This window comes from Equus quagga, chromosome 5, assembly GCF_021613505.1.
Source record: "Equus quagga isolate Etosha38 chromosome 5, UCLA_HA_Equagga_1.0, whole genome shotgun sequence".
Lineage (NCBI taxonomy): Eukaryota > Metazoa > Chordata > Mammalia > Perissodactyla > Equidae > Equus > Equus quagga.
In genome coordinates this window covers 14,352,320-14,367,893 of record NC_060271.1, presented here as the reverse complement: position 1 = coordinate 14,367,893, position 15,574 = coordinate 14,352,320, and the positions used below count along the sequence as shown (strand labels likewise).

Genomic DNA, 15,574 nt, shown 5'->3' with positions numbered 1-15,574 from the left:
AACCCCAGCTCTGCCAGTTTCTCACCATATAGAACCTTAGGCAAGTCACTTAACAGGTCTGGTCTCAGTTTCTTCATCTCTAAAATGAGGATAATATCCACCCATCATTGAATCTAGGGAGCATTAGTAATAATAGTCATAGATAATACATACACATGCTTACTATTAGCCAGACACTGTCCTAAACACGTTATATATATTAACTCATTTAGTCCTCCCAACAGCCTGTGAGGTAGGTACATTATTGTTCCCATTTTTAGGGGAAAGATGGGGACCGGCATTGGCTCAAGCAAGTCTCCTAAAAATGGCTTCAGACCCCACTGATTCACTTGCTCCCTGGGCCAGGCTCCATAGCCGGGTCCCTAGACATGCTCCACTGACTTCCTGCAGGCACAGACTGAGGGCCAAGGCCCTGGCTGGGTCACTGGCTCCAGGAAGGCCCAGTCACCCATGATGCCCAAATGCTCGCTTCCACCCAGGGTGGGCTCTGGGCTCTGGCTGCCCTGGCCTGGGCTCGGTGCCCAGAACAGGCAGCCCTGGCTGGACGGCTTTCTCTGGCTCTGGCCATGGGGACAGGAGGCGGCAGAAGCCCAGCTGGGCCCTGGCCGTAATGAGGCCTCATTAGTGGGATCCAGCTGCTCCAGCCCCACTTAGGGAGCCGACTCCCTGAGCCCCCCCTCTGACTTTTCTTAATAAGAGTGGGCATGCTTCCAGAGGGGCAAGAAGTCTAGGGGCTTTGTTGTGCCCTGTGACTCTGAGGGAAGGTCCTGCTGAGCTGGGACTGGGGTGGGGGGAAGGCTGCTGGGAAGCTGTGTGAGGGGAGGCGAGGGCACAGGACTGAGTGGGTGGGCTCCAGGCAGGGTGGGGAGGGGAAGGAGACCAAGAGGAAGGGAGGGCAAGGTTCTAGGTCCACAGAGGAAGCCCGAGGAAGGCTGGGCCTTTCCCTCTGGATCTAGATATTGTCCCTTTCTCTGGGGAGGGGTAGTTGCACATCATCTGGGATCATCTAGTTGATCATCTAGGACATTGCTCAGGCTGTCCTGGCTAGGAGAGCACACCCTCTGTTCTAGACCTTATATAAGGAGCGTGCCCACTGTGTGTCAGTCCCTGAGCTGCAAGAATATCTAGGGTTTGTCAAACTCTGTTAGGAAAGCACTCACTGTGTGCCAGGACCTGAATTTGAAAAGCACCCACTGTGTGCCAGGACCTGTTAGCAGAGTGCCCACTGTGTGCCAAATCTAATGCTAGAAGAATATACAGTGTGCCAGGTCTGCACTAGGAGAACACCCACTGTGTGCCAGGACCTGTGTGGAGAGAGGGCCCACTGTGTGCCAAGTCCAAAGCTGGGAGAGCTCCCACTGTGTGCCCAGTTCTATGTTAAGAGAGCCCCAGTGGTGTGTTGGGTGAGTGTCCCATGTATGCCAAATTCTGTGCCAGATGAAGACCCAATATATGCCCAGCCCCAAGGAGGGTGAGCACCCACTGTGCGCCTGGCACTGTGCTAGAGGAGTGCCCACTCTGACAGGTTCTGTACTAAGGGAGTGCCCAATGTGTGTGCCAAGTCTGTACTAGCTGAGTACTTGCCACATGCTGGGACTCGTGCTAGGTGAGTGCCTAGTAAGCGACAGGCCCTCTCCCAAGGGAGTGCCCAATGTGTGCCAAGCCCTGTGCTTGGTGAGCTCCCAATATGTGCCAAGCCTATACTAGTTGAGCACTTGCCACATGTCAGGACTTGGGGTGGGTGAACACCCACTGTGTGCCAGGCCCTGTGATGGATGCTGTAGACAAGAGGTGTCCAAACCCTCATGTCAAAGCAAAACAGAACAGGTCAGGGTGGGGCAGCCCCAGGCGGCCTTTGGCGCTTGCAAAGCTTTCTGGGATATTTAGATGCTCTGGCACTCAGGGCTCTAGCCCAGGTGACTGCTCTTATTCATCATGGGGTTTTCCAGTAGCAGAAGAAACCAGTGAGCTCAAAGACACAGGAGAGGTCAGTGAGGCTCACCAAGGCCTCTGCTGCCCAAGACGGTATATGAGTGGGGAGTAGGCATAGGAGAGGGGACTGAGTGAGCCAGCTTGTGAACTTGGTGTGAGGCTGTGGGGTTAAAGCTGACCCATGGGGCTCTCCTGTCCTAGGCTCCTGTCCTCTGACTCCCTGCCCTGGAAGGACCACCCCACCCACCCCCCAGTGCCCCCAAGCATCCCAGCTGCTCCTCGCCTTGGAGGCACCCTGGCCAGCTGGGTTCTCGCACAGCCCTGTCCTAAGAGCTGCTGAGGCGTGAGGGAGGCAGCTGAGCTGGGCTGGCAGAGACCATCTGGGCTGGGAGTGGGGGGAGGGACACGTGCAGCCGGCATGTGGGCCTGGGCACGTGCTGGGAAGTGGCTTGCTCCTCCACGGGACACCTGCTACATGAAGAGCCCAGCAGAAGCCTCAAGGATGACATGGGGTGTCTACTGACACTGAAGAGACCCCAGGGGGCCCATGTCCTCACACCCATACCTGGAGCAAAGGGGGACAGAAGTGAGGACCCCACACAGGGGCCAGCTGCCCACTCCCTGCATATCAGGGCACAAACGGCAACAGAAGCCACAGACCTGGGACAGTCCAAGTGCCACTGGCTTACATGCATGGCCCTCAACACCCTCTGTTCTGCCCCACTGCGGCATCCAGAGAAGAGGCAGGTCTGAGAGGAGTATCCTCTGCTATTTGCCCAGAGGGGAACACAAGCACCTAATCAAGTGCTAGCCAGCTGCCTAGGTCAGCTAGGAGAGATGGTGCTCCTTAGAGGCTTCATCTCAGAGACAAACACTGAATGGAGGCGGCTTCCAAACTGGGGACCGAGAATAGAGTAGTCAAGGTCATCAGCAGAACTGAGAAAGAGGCAGGAATAGAATCTCCAGCAACGGCTGGGGGTGCCCAGGGGACAGACGCTATGAGCCTCAAACACAGCAGCAGCAGGCAGAAGCCAAAGGGCAGAGAGCATGGAAGAAAGCAAGCCCCAGCTATCTTTAGGCACATCCTGGTGCTGGGAACGGGCGTCCCAAGGCAGCATTCCCTTCCACAGACGGGCTGGCCCAGCTGACCGGCAGAGCCCAGGGTCCGGGAAGCTGGGCTCCAGCAGCATTCTTGGACGTTGTGATTCATGCTCCCTGCACTGCCCACGTGGCTCCCTCATCTATCCTGCCTGCCTACCCCAGTCCTTCCAGGGTCACTCCAGAGAAAGAGGAGCACTCTGAGGGCTTCCCAAGCTTCAGGAGGCTCAGAATCTCCATGTTGGAAGGGGCAGAGCCACACCCCACTTCCAACGACAGGCCCAGAATTCCAAAACTTGGCGGGAAAGGGGAGGCCGTGGCCATTTTTGACTCTATCACAGCATCCACCCCTAGCCAGTGTTCAGGTCATGAGACCTCCATCTCTACCCAAATCTGAACACCCAGAGTTCAGGCTGGCTCAGGAAGACTTTGAGAAGCTTGGTTCCTTCGGACTTACTCCAACTAGGAGGGGCTGACCAGGGCAGGCCTGAGGGGAGGGATGCTGCCTGTTCAGGTGGGCAGGATAGGGGTCCTCAGGCTGGAGCAGAACCGCCCAGCTCCCTCCGCAAACCATTCCTGTGGACCAAATACTTTGAGTCCCATGAGCCTTTGGTGAGAGACAGAGCTAGTTTGGGGAGGGTTCAACCGAGACCCCAGGCCAATCAATCCTTCCCTCAATGAGAAAAGCAACAGAGGAATTGACGCGGGGAAGGGAGGAGCCAAGGGAGGAAGGGCTCTGCTCAGTCACTGCTGCCCCCCCCCCCCCCCACAGCTGCCCAGTTCAGCTTGTGCCTGAGGCAAGATCTCACGAGAAGAAATACAACCACTGCCCTTGGGGTGGGATCTGGCAACCCTTTTCTAGTTCCCGCTTCAGTGCCCACCTGCTCCATCCATCAACGAGTCGTCCTCCTTCGAGCCCTCACCAGGCCTCTGCTTGTCATGCGCCTCCCACCACCCATCTTGGGCTCTGAGGCAGCAGAGGGCAGGGCCAGGGCTTGCGGAAGGGGAGAGGGAGCTTTCTGAGGGGCCTCAGGAAGGAATTCAAATGAAATATGCTCTGTTACTTTTCTGAGTGGAAGTGGAGAAAAACCAGAGAGGGTCTGAGGAGCCTTGATCAGCACACACTGAACACTCCCTGTGGCAGGCGAGCACTGGATGGGGGTGGGGGTGCCCAGGGGGACAGCCCCGGGCGTCCTGCCATCCTCTCAGCAGGACGAGCTGCAGCCTTCTGTCCAGGGTCTCTCTTGTGACGAAGATAGGGAGTGAGCCTCCTGCCTCCTGGCATGCCTTGGTGGCTCTGCGGCAGAAGATGCAGTGATGGAGCCGCGGCATCACCTAACCTGCTGGGTGAGGGGCTGCCCACCCAGGCCTGGGACAACCCTAGTACTCAGAGGCCCTGGCAGTGACAGACTTGGTGCCCATGATGCCTCTTCCGCCCTCCTGTCATGGCAAGCAGCTGGCAGAAGGCCCCAGAGGGGGCAGCGCTCATGACCCCCATTCCTCCCTGAAGACTGGTCCCCAGACTCACCAGCATCCCTTTGGCACCTTTTCCTACCATGGTGGCAGTGGGTTGGGGGCCCTGGAGTCCCGGGCCACAGTCACAGGCTCTGCTTCCAGCACTTTTCAGACCACAGACCTCAAGAGCTGTGGAGAGAACAGAGAGGGAGGTGAGGACCTGGCTTGGGAAGGCAGGGCAGGATGTGGGCGGCCCTCAGGGCTCTCCAGAAACAGGCAGTGCAGGGCCCAAACCACCGGCTGGCAGGCCATTTTCCCATCTTGCTTCCTTTTGGATGACCCTTGATCCAGCTCCTTCCTACCTCTTCTCCCAACCCTTTCCCTAGATCCCTTGGTCTCCTGGCTTCCTGTCCCAATGGGCAAAGGTCTATTTTTGACTCTCCAGATGCCCATTTCTATAAAAGATAGAAAATGAACACAGAACTGGGCCAGGGTCCAATTTCTTCATCATCTGTGTGAATGGCTTCAACCTTTCCCCTGAGGTGAGTCAGCCTGGATCAGCACATGCTCCCCAACCTCACCCCAGCCAGGTGGTCAGGACAGTCCTTCCTCATTCTGGTGCCACTAAGCTTGGGCTCCAGGGCAGCTGGGCTTGTGGTTAGGTTACTAACTTGGACCACAAGCTCTGGGCATGCCAAACACACCGTGTGCAGGCACGCCTCCCTGCCCTTGCCAGACTGTCCCCTGCCTGCCACACCTTCCTATTCACCAGGTGAAATTCTACAAATCCTTCAGGACCTGGCTTAAACGCCACCTCTTCTCCATACCCTTTTCTGGAATGAACAAATTGCTTCCTCCTTTCTATTTTTGCAGACTTCTACTAGTGTCCTTATCAACTCACGTTAGATTTATTTGTTTATGAGTCTGTCAACCACAAGTGTGAGTTCCCTGAGGGCTGGGGTCTGTGGTTCAGTTACCTCTCCAAGCACAGCACCTAGAACAGTACTCAGCTTGCAGGAAGTGTTGGTTGAATTGAACGGAAGGAAAATGGGTAAGGCTGAGGGTCCAGGTCAGCCGAGATCTCGCACGAAGCACCCAAAAGGCAGTGTGGGGCTGGTGTGCTAAAGCGGGCTGCAGTCAGACTGAAGAAGTGGCCACACGGCCAGGCTGGCATCCACAGGTTTAATGTCAGATGCAGACGGGAGAGGGGGCAGTCTTTGACAGACCACAGGAGAGGAAGCAACGTCTCCTGGGAGCCTCAAAGAATTCTCTCATGGGAGGAAAACCATGGGTCAGATGGACAAGGACGTTCAGTCTCCATGGGGCCTGGTCCCAGAAAGGATTGGGCTGTGCCTTCTCTACCTTCCCAGGGAGCAGCCTCTACTCCAAAGGCTGTTCTGTGCCACTCTGCCTCACCAACAGCCACCTGTCAAGGGCCACCTTTCCCACCTGAGGCCCAGGGTATCATTGGAAGGCTAGAAGAGATGTGGAAGGAACTCTTCGCCGGTGCAAATCAGCTCGGGGCTTCCTCAGGCCTTTGCCCTGGTCACTGGGTCTCCGGGCACACAGTCTTCTCCCCAGGGAAGGCCAGGCAAGGATGTGACTTGTAACCATTTCCTTTTGTCAGTCACCCAGGCTGGCCTCTCAGCCTTTCTGCCTCTCAGAGTGTCCTCCTAAAGCGGTCCCTGCTCGTGGCTTTGGTCTGCTGGGGGCAGTCAGGAGGAGAGGGTGTGCTCCTTTAGAAGACCAAATTTTTCCTCCCTCACCGCCCCCCTTCCTCCAACCTGTAAACTCTAGATATGACTGCCCCAAAGCTGTCTCTCTTCAGCCAACAAATAAAGACAATGATGACAGCAATAACAGCAGATGGCGTTATTAAGAGCCAATTTCTGGGGCCAGCCCAGTGGTTAAGTCTGCACATTCCCACTTCAGCGGCATGGGGTTCTCTGGTTCGGATCCCTGGTGGGGACCTACGCACCGCTTACCAAGCCATGCTATGGCAGGCATCCCACATATAAAGTAGGGAAGATGGGCATGGATGTTGGCTCAGGGCCAGTCTTCCTCAGCAAAAAGAGGAGGATTGGCGGCAGATGTTAGCTCAGGGCTAATCTTCCTCAAAAAAAAAAAAAAAAAAAAAGACCAATTCCTATGCCTTCTGGTCCAGTGAGTAAGCTGAGGACACGCTGCCCTGGCAGTTAGGCTACAGGGTTCTCACCCAGGTCGTCCCTGAGCACCAACTGCAAATACAGTCCTTGTGCTCAGGGTGCCAACAGATGAATGGGGAAAGACTACTTGGTGGCTGTGCCCAGAACAAGTTAGAGGTAAAGCTTTGCCGCTTCTCCTGCTTCTACCATTTCTCTTAAATGGCCCCATCGATCCATTCAAACAGTACCAACTGAATCCCCATGCTATGCCAGGCCCTCTTCTACGTGTTGGCAGCCCACATTACTCAGGCACAGACCTGCCCCTAGCCTGGGTATGGGCCAGCATTGACACACAGTGGGTCAGAGTCCATTTGGCATGTGATGAAGCGCTTGGGCTCTGGAACCTGATAGGCCTGGGCTGGAATTCCAGCTCTGCCACTCACTAGGTATGTGACTTCAGGCAAGTTACTTAACCTCTCTGAGCCTCAGTTTTCTCAATCTGGAAGATGGGGCTAATAATACTTCCTTTGTAAGCTCCGCAGTTGCTGCTTAATTTTTGATTCCACTGCAAGTCCTCCCCATTTCCTCCCCTCCAATCCATTAATCTTCCCAAAGCCCTAAAGCCCTGATTTCCTCCAATAGTTCTCCACGGCAACAGGATATGGCCTAAATTGTTTAGCAGGCATTTAAGGCTGGCCACAATTCAATTCATTTATTCCACAAATATTTATTTCAGCCTTGCTCTGTGCCAGGCCTGTGCTGGGCACCAGGAACTCATCAGGCTGGAGTTTATAGCTTGGAGGGAGGGGTGTAGTGAGTGAGGACAAGGAACAGGGACGAGTGAAACTGGTGACTTTAATGTATGTAATTAAAGACTAAGATAAAGGGTGTGAAGGAGAAAGGTCCTTTCATGAGAGTCACAGAGGGCTTCCCTGAGGAGGTGATGTTTAAGGGTCAGAGGGAGTTAATTTGGCAAAGTGGCAACAGATTTGGAGAAAGAGGAGGAAGCATAATGCCTATTTACTGTGATGGAGCAGGCAGAGGGGCTGTGGGAGCAGGGGAGGGCCCTTAGTTTTGCGTGGAGGCCAGGTGGGCCACCTGCAGCCACCTGCGGCCATGTGAGACTGTTCAGCATTCCCAGAGGGTTCTTGCCTCCCTTGCTCAGGAGGTTCCCTCTTCCTTGAGCATCCCCGTCTCCATTTCCATCTACATATACATCCTACCCATCTTCAAAACCTGTCTCAATGCCATTATCTTTAAGAAGCCTTCTTTCCTCCTCCCAGCTACAGTCAGTCTTTCCACTGTACCCCCAAAGCACACTGTGTACATCTGACTAACATGCTCTTCACACATAGCGTTGCGGCATGGTTGCTTGTGTCCAAATCTGGCTCCCACACCAGCTGGAGAGATCTTCCAGGGCAGAGGTGTGAGTCTTCTGTCTCCAGGGCTGGGCACGGAGCGGACACCGCCGCACTCGTAGTGTAGGCCGAGTTAGTGGGCGTTTACTCTGTGGTCCTTCGAAACACTTGGGCATGCTCAGTGTCGCCCATTAGTCCCTTCCTAGAACCAGTCCCCTCACCCACTACTCTCTAACCTTCTGAGGCTCCCCCACTTTGGAGGTCTTTAACCTCTCAGGTCCTTCTCTCCTCCACTCTTCGCCCCCAGCCCTTTATCTTCTAGGGGCCGCAGCATCAAGTTTGTTTCCGCAAAGAAAGAGACCCGGCTTTGTGGAGGAGCTGTCAGAGAGCCGGGGACGCGGCTCCTTTAAGGGTGACCAGCGAGGGGGCGTGGCCTACGGAGAGCAGGCCCGAAAGGGGGCGCGGCTCCTTTAGGAAGCTGCCGGCAGCCGGCGAGGAGGCCCCGGGCCGGTAGGCAGGGGCGCGGTCGCCCTCCGAGCTGCGGCACCGCCCGGAGCGCCCCGATTCCTCGAAGCGGGGCGCGTCCGCCTTAATCGCGGTGCGAGGTGTAGGGGGGCCGGCGTTACATCAGCCGCCACGTGTGGGCCTCTCAGCTGGCGTGGAGGCGGCGGCCCCGCCCCCGGCCCCTGCCGTGGAAAAGTACCGGGGCACCCGGGGCCCCGCCCCATGGCCCCGCCCCCGGGCCAGCTCGGGCCCCTCCCGGCCCTCCGGGCAAGCCCCCTCCCGTCCGGCCGCGGCCCCGCCGCCCTCTCCCGCCCGGCCGAGGCTGCGGGGTGCGGGGCGCCGGCTGGGGGTGGGCGCCCCGGGCTGGTAGGCCCCTGCCCTCACCTGCGGCCGCCCCGGCCAGCCCTGCGCGCACCGGGAATGAAGGTTGGGGTGAGCAGGGCGCGGAGTCTTGCCAGGGTGGCAAACCCCAAAGAACTCCACGGCCGTAGTCCCTTTCCAAAGCCGTGGCCGGGAGTCGCGGACAAAGAGAGTCCGAGGGCGCGGGGACTCGCTGGCGCGGCTCCCCGAGATCGGCGGGTACGCGGGAACCCGCATCCGGCCGGCGGGTGAGCGGGCAGATAGGAGGCAGGCCGGCTGGAGGGGCCAGATAGGCACCAGGCCGGCCGGCAGGGCGAGGAGATGGAGCCGGAGCCCGCACGCGGGGCGCAGACACTGCCCGCCGGCTCCTGGTCCCCGCAGCCCCTTGGCGCGCAGACCCACTGGCGCCCCAGACGGCCGGTGACACGCTCTGGTTCCGGCGCTACCCGCACAGCCGTGAGCCCGCCGCCCCCGACCGAGCCGGCGCCGGCACGCAGCGCCCCCCCTCCGGGAGCGGCCCCCCACCCCCACGCAGTTCCCGCCCGCTTCAGTTCCTTGGTGACAGCAGTGACACCCAAACGCGCGCACCTACCCCGACCTTTGCGGCGAGACAGACATCCCCCTGCTTGTACCCACACTCTTATCCACAGATGCCTGCATGCATGCGCGATCACACACACACACACACACACATTCACACACACGCACGCACGCTGGTCCTGGGGCTCAGCCCCGCGGAGCCACCAAACACCCAGACCGACGGCAGGACAGACAGAGGCGCGGGCCACGGCGGCCCCTCCCCTTACCATGCTGCAGCCCCCGGCCCAGGCGCGCTGGGTCCGCACCGCGGTGCGCCCAGGTGGCTTTCTTAAAGGGAAAGTTGCATCAGCCTCCTGAGGCTCCGTGCCGCCGTGAGTCCGCCCGCCCCTCCGCGCTGCTCGCGGCTCCTCCAGAGCTTGTTGTGTTTTGGTTTCGGGGAGGCGGGGGCCAAGAGTTTGGTGAAAGTTTGGAGAGTGGAGAAGGCTTGAGAAACCTAGCCAAGTCCCTCCTCTCCCTGAACAGCTCCCCTGGCCGCCCTCCCCCCCTCCCCCTTCTCCGTCTCATCCCCACCCCCCTGGACGACTTCTCATGCTCCTCCTCCCAGGGAATAAAATTACAAGGCGCTCCAGCTTTCAGATGATTGATCCCCACGAACCCCTGGGAGTGGGCTCCACAAAGGAGCCCCCTTCTCCGCCCCTGCCTCCCTGCCCTGCAGCTGAGGCCGCTGTTGGAAGCAGATGTCGTCCCCTTCGGGCTAGGCTGGAATGAAGCCAGAAGGCCTGGGGCACTTTGGGGGGCTGGCGCGGGAGTTAGCCTGCCAGGCCCCCGGCCTTCTGCGCCTGCGTTCCCCCTAGAGAGAAGTCAGAGCAAATTCCATTCCCTTTGGAGCAGCAGCCGCTGGGGACTGTGGGCACAGCTGGGTAAGGCCTGGGTCCTACTCCTTGGAACTGGAGGTCTGGGGTAATCCTTTCTCCAGGGACGCTGAGCACTGGCTCGGTCAGCTCTACTCTGGCAATTGTGGTACAGGGGCTGCAGACACCAACCTGGGCCCCCTCTTCCCTCCCTGGGTTCCAATCCCAGCTAAAGGAGACTTTGCCAAAAGGGGCTTTTCTGAGCCTGTATCCTCATAGAACACATGGCTCCAGGCTGGCTCTGGGCAGCGACACTTGGCACTTGGTGGAAAGGGGCTCCCACATTTCCTTGTGAAAGCCACCAGTTTTCAGGGAGAAGGTCCAGTTAGTAATGACTTTCAGAGGAACTGTTGTCACTCCAGCCTGAACGGGGCATCTGCTTGGGAAGGGGCCCAGCCTGGAAAGAGAGAGTCTCCCCTCTGCATCCTGAGTCCATTCCTCACCATTGTCTGGCCAGGAAACCAGTTTAATTGGTTCCCTGAGGACAAGCAGCCTCCTAGAAGCTGATGCACAGGTGCCAGACTCGCCCAAAATCAATTGATGCGTGAGATTCCACTGTAATGACTTATAATCAGAGGCACGGAGCAAGTTAACAGGTATCAAGCACAGACCCTCCTTGCCCACTGGAGTGCTCTCAGGCCACATACAGTCCATTCCACAAGCCTTCCCCAGGGCCCTACGAAACTTACAACCTATTCACACTGGAGACATGATCAGATCTAGAGGACACATTGGTCTCATCAGCAAGATTATTTTCATTTTTATTTTGTCCCAAACCTGGCAGGTATAACGTTTGAAATTTAGATTCTCCTATGAACAAATTGCAGGTGTCTTGTCTGTGCGTGCATGCTTCCTTGCCTGAACAGTCTGCTGTGCCTGTGCCTCTCGACCCTGTGGATTTGTGTAGGTGGATCTGTGTTTGTGGTAGACTGTGTGTGCACTGCAGCAGCTCTGTATAGTGGCATATGTGTCCAACTCCAGGGACTGGGCAGGTCTGATCTAAGACCTCCTGGTCTCTCCTGCCAGGATATAAATTTTTTTTTTTTTTTGGGGGGGGGGGAAGAATAGCCCTGAACTAACATCTGCTGCCAATCCTCCTCTTTTTGCTGAGGAAGACTGGCCCTGAGCTAACATCCATGCCCATCTTCCTCTACTTTATATGTGGGATGCCTGCCATAGCATGGCTTGACAAGCAGTGTGTAGGTCCACACACGGATCCAAACCAGTGAACCCCAGGCTGCCGAGCAGAACATGTGAACTTAACCACTGTGCCACCGGGCCAGCCCCTATAAATTCTGTTTTTGGTCTCTCCCTCTCTCCTTCCCCCCTGAGGCTTGTCAAAAAGGGCCACCACACAGGGAAGGCAGGATGCAGGCTGTTGGAAGAGGCCCCCAAGTAACAGAGTGGGGACAAGGAAGAGCGTGAGAGGGTGGGACAATGTCCTCCTTCCCCCTTGAAGCAGTAGACTGGGGGTGAGTGTAGGTCAAGAAGAGGGCATCCAGCATGTCAGTGAAGGTTCTGGGAATTGTCATGGCCCAGGGAAAGTGGGGCTTCCCATCTCACCCTAGAGACTCAGTATGAAGGGACCCATGTTCAGGATGCTCAGAGCCAGAACCCCAGGAGGTCTGGGCTTGGGGCAGGGTAGGGAGTGGGATGTCAGGGTTCAGCCCTCTGAGGCCCCATCAGGAAGAGGGAGCATTTGGGATTAATCTGGGGGCAGGGAGGCAGCCTAGCACCTTAGCCCATGGGGTGGGGGAAAGAGAAGATTGTCCTTGTGGTGTTTGGGGAATTTGGAGATGCTGCCCACAAGGGTTCTGCTAGACAAACATGATATAACACAAAGCATATTTGTATACATATAGAGAGATTTATGGATGTGTGTATTTTACCCACCTTGATCCAGAAAGGGCTTCGGGCAGCCACACAGTGAGCTCAGTCCCAAGGAAAAGCTTGTGAGAAAAGATTCTGGTTTGAAAAGACTTCTCCATGAGACAGGGACTAGAGCTGCCGTATTTTTTCCAAGCAGAACGAGGCCCCAAGGGAGGCAGGTCTGGGCTGAGCCCAGGTCAAAGCTGGGATGGCCTTCGTCACTGGCTGTGAGCTCCTGGCCCTGGGCAACTGGCTCACAGGGTGGGAAGGGTGCAGCCAGCCTGGGCCACTGTGGGGAGAATAGGGAGATCAGGCCTGAAGACAGACAGGAGGACCGATGGGGTGAGACATCCTGCTGGCCTGCTTTTTCCTGGGGCAGAGCAGCAAGAGGGCACACAGCCACGGGGCCCCACCCACTGAGAGAAAAAGCGTCCCCTGGGCCTCACCCACTGCAGGCTAACGCGTGTCTCAGGAGCCTCGGGTCACAGGGCTATTTTCAGGGAGGGCTGGGCCCAGCAGCAGATACCCCAGTGCTGGCTGGTTTCCTCATTTGTCATCATCAACCTGCAGGATCAAGGCCTCTGTTGGGACACACAGAGTCGGCTTAGGTGTGTGTCTGGTGGGAATAGAGATAAGACCAGACGTGGGCCACTTCTAGGGGGCACGGTAGTATCCGGAAGCACTGGGCACCCTGGTGAAGGCATGCTAAGGGGCCTGCTGAGAAGTTGGGGGAGGGTGGACGTTGCCTTGAGTTGCAGCCTGGCCTGACCAGTGGTCTCTACCTCCTTGGAGCCCCAGACTCAGGAGCTGGGAAACATTATTGGGAGTAACCCGCCTGGGCTCTGTTGTCAGATTCTTCCTCCCTTGAACTTGAAGTGCAGCGGTCAGTGCCTGGCACTTCCCTGCCCTGTCCCCAGGCACAGGAGCAGGTTAGATTGGTTCTAGATCCAAGAGCTGTCTCTGGGGCTCCGTGTGCCCATCAGGCCTGTGCCCATCAGGCCATTCTCCGGCCCTGGTCCATGGGGGCAGCATGAGCCAATCATGGAGCTCAGAGCAGGCTTCCAGACTGGACCTCAGCAGCTCCAGGTAAAATTAGGTATACAGATTGGAAACATTGACTTTGACCCTGTCTGGGGGGCAACCCTGATGTCCAGAGCATTCAATGTCTAGACTTCTAAATACCTTAGCACTCCCAATGTCCAGAATTCCCAATGCCAAGGGTGCCAGAGTTCTCAACACTGTAGAGAACCCCAAACCTGGAGCCCACAATGCCCAACACCGAGGGGGCCTAATGCCCAAGGTGCCCAACATCTAGACGACCTAGTGCTCCCAACATCTGACTTTCAGAGTGCCAATGTCCCAATTCACTGGAAAAGAACCTGGAGGGGAGGGAGCGGTGCCCCTGCATGACTCAGGTACCTTCAGTGACTGGTATTATCTGAGGAGTATCCATCACCAAAGTTGGGGCTGAGGGTGGTGCTGGAGGCAGCAGCAATGCTTCCTTGATGCTCCCATCCTGGTCTGGCAAGGCCAGGAGGGATGGCTTTTCCTCCAGCCTCATCCCCACTCTGGTCACAGGGCCCATGTAATTGAATGTCCATTTACTCACCACACGACTGTCCATCTACCATGTGCTGGGGATTGTGCTAATCTCTAGGAATACAGCCATGAGAGAAAGGGGGTTTCTGCTCTTCTGTAAGGGTCATGTGACCCAATATGTGCCCAATATGTGCAACCAATGTGCCTGTGTCAGCGTGTCGGTGTGCATCAGCATGTCGCCGTCTGTGGCCAATGGCTGCTGGTATGTGATGGTGTTGGTACGAGGCTGTGAGCACAGACTGTGTCAGCAAGTTGACATGTGTGACTGTCAGAGTGGGTCTGCCTATGTCCATCCATCTGGCCATCCTTATAATCCCTCCCTTCCCCACTGCTCCTCCAGGGGATGGGAATGTAAGGCCCCTCTTCCCTCAGACCATCGGGTCTCGGGATCAGGCCTCCCTGGGGAGCAGAGGGGCTGGTTCAGAGCTACACGCTAACCCCAAAGCTGCCCGGCAGTGGGCCTGGAGATTCCTTCCACTGCCCCTGCCCCTGTTGGACCCAGAGCCTCTTTGGATTGGGAAGGCAGGAAGAGGGGTGGCTATAAGTGGAGCAGCCAACACCAAAAATAGCCATTGCCCTGGGGAGGATCCTCTGACACCACCCCCCCTCTTCCTAGTCCAGCCCAACCCAGCCTGTGGACCTGGAGCCTGAGTAGGGCTCCTCTCTGACTCTACTTCCCCAACTCCCTTCTGACCAACCGCTTCAGACTTGAAGGAGGGACAGAGCAAAATGATGTCACTACAAATTATGACATCATAGGGAGTGTGACATCATGGAGAGTGACACCACGCTCCCGGTGTGGGTGGTGGATGGCTGTCTGGGTGGGTGGGGCTCCGTCTGCTGGCAGCTCCCCACAACTCCAGGGAGTGGGGGATGGCGGGGCTGGATAAGGCTGTGTTGGGGGGGCTGCCTTATCTGTACCCCCCACATGGCTGATAAGCTTCTTACCATGGGCTGGCCCAGGGAGCAGGCTGGAAGAGGGGAAAGGGTCAGCTGGGTCTGGCTGAGCTCCAGGGTAGACAGCCGGGATCAGAGAGCCCTGGCAGAGCCCCAGGAAGGGGGAGAGGAGGGATCCCCGGGAGAGCCATGTGGAGTAGTGGGTAGGAACATGGATTCTGAAGCCAGGCTGCCTGCATCTGTATCCCAGGTCTACCAGTTAATAGCTGGGTAAACTGGGACCTCAGTTTCCTCAATATTCCTCGACAGGAACACTATGGGTAGTGACTATCAATCATAGTATTGTGGTGAGGATTAAATATGGGTGAAGCAGGCATGGAAGAGGGCCTGGTATATGGTCAATACACATCCTCCTTCCTAGGCGAGCTCGGGATGCTCCCAGGAGGTGCCCACTCACCCAGCAGTACATCCGGGTGGCCTAGGCCCCGCTGGGGTTTCAGAGCCTGCGCAGCCCCATATGCATCCCCACACCTTCCCAGTCTGCACTCGCCTCAGGAATCCTTCCCAGGAATCCTGGGCTTTTTGGCACGGTTTCTTCCAGCAACCCCCACAGACACCTTGGAGCCATGGTGCCCTCTGGTGACAAAAGCCATACATGGCAGTTACAGCTGGATCCCTGGGGCACATCTGGCTAGACAAGGTGCTGTGACTTATCTGGTTATTCTATGTCATCCTCACGTCAAATTTACAAGGGAGGAATTATCTCCATTTTCTAGAACTAAGGCTCAGGCAGGTTAAATAATTTGCCCAAGGTTACAGAGCTAGTAAGTGGTTGAACTTGAACTTGAACCCAGGTTGGCCCATCTTCAAAACTCCTGCTCTCACCTTGTGAACAGTGTGTACACAT

The 15,574-nt window shown here is 56.9% G+C and overlaps 1 protein-coding gene across 3 annotated transcripts in view; it reads right to left on the bottom strand.

Annotated features, from left to right (window-relative positions):
- The window catches only part of SLC6A9 (solute carrier family 6 member 9), a 31,244-nt gene extending 21,430 nt beyond the window's left edge, over positions 1 to 9,814 (bottom strand). The window contains exons 1-2 of one of the 3 annotated variants that reach the window (XM_046660716.1): positions 9,658 to 9,814; positions 4,559 to 4,674 (exon numbers count right to left, since the gene is read on the bottom strand). In XM_046660716.1, coding sequence (XP_046516672.1) covers positions 4,559 to 4,588 — 30 coding nt within the window. In that variant the 5' untranslated portion in view covers positions 4,589 to 4,674; positions 9,658 to 9,814. Of the gene's footprint in view, positions 1 to 4,558; positions 4,675 to 8,875; positions 8,894 to 9,443; positions 9,527 to 9,657 lie in introns of those variants that run through there. The other 2 variants (XM_046660717.1, XM_046660718.1) reach the window with 2 other exon arrangements.
- Between the last annotated feature and the right edge of the window lie 5,760 nt (positions 9,815 to 15,574).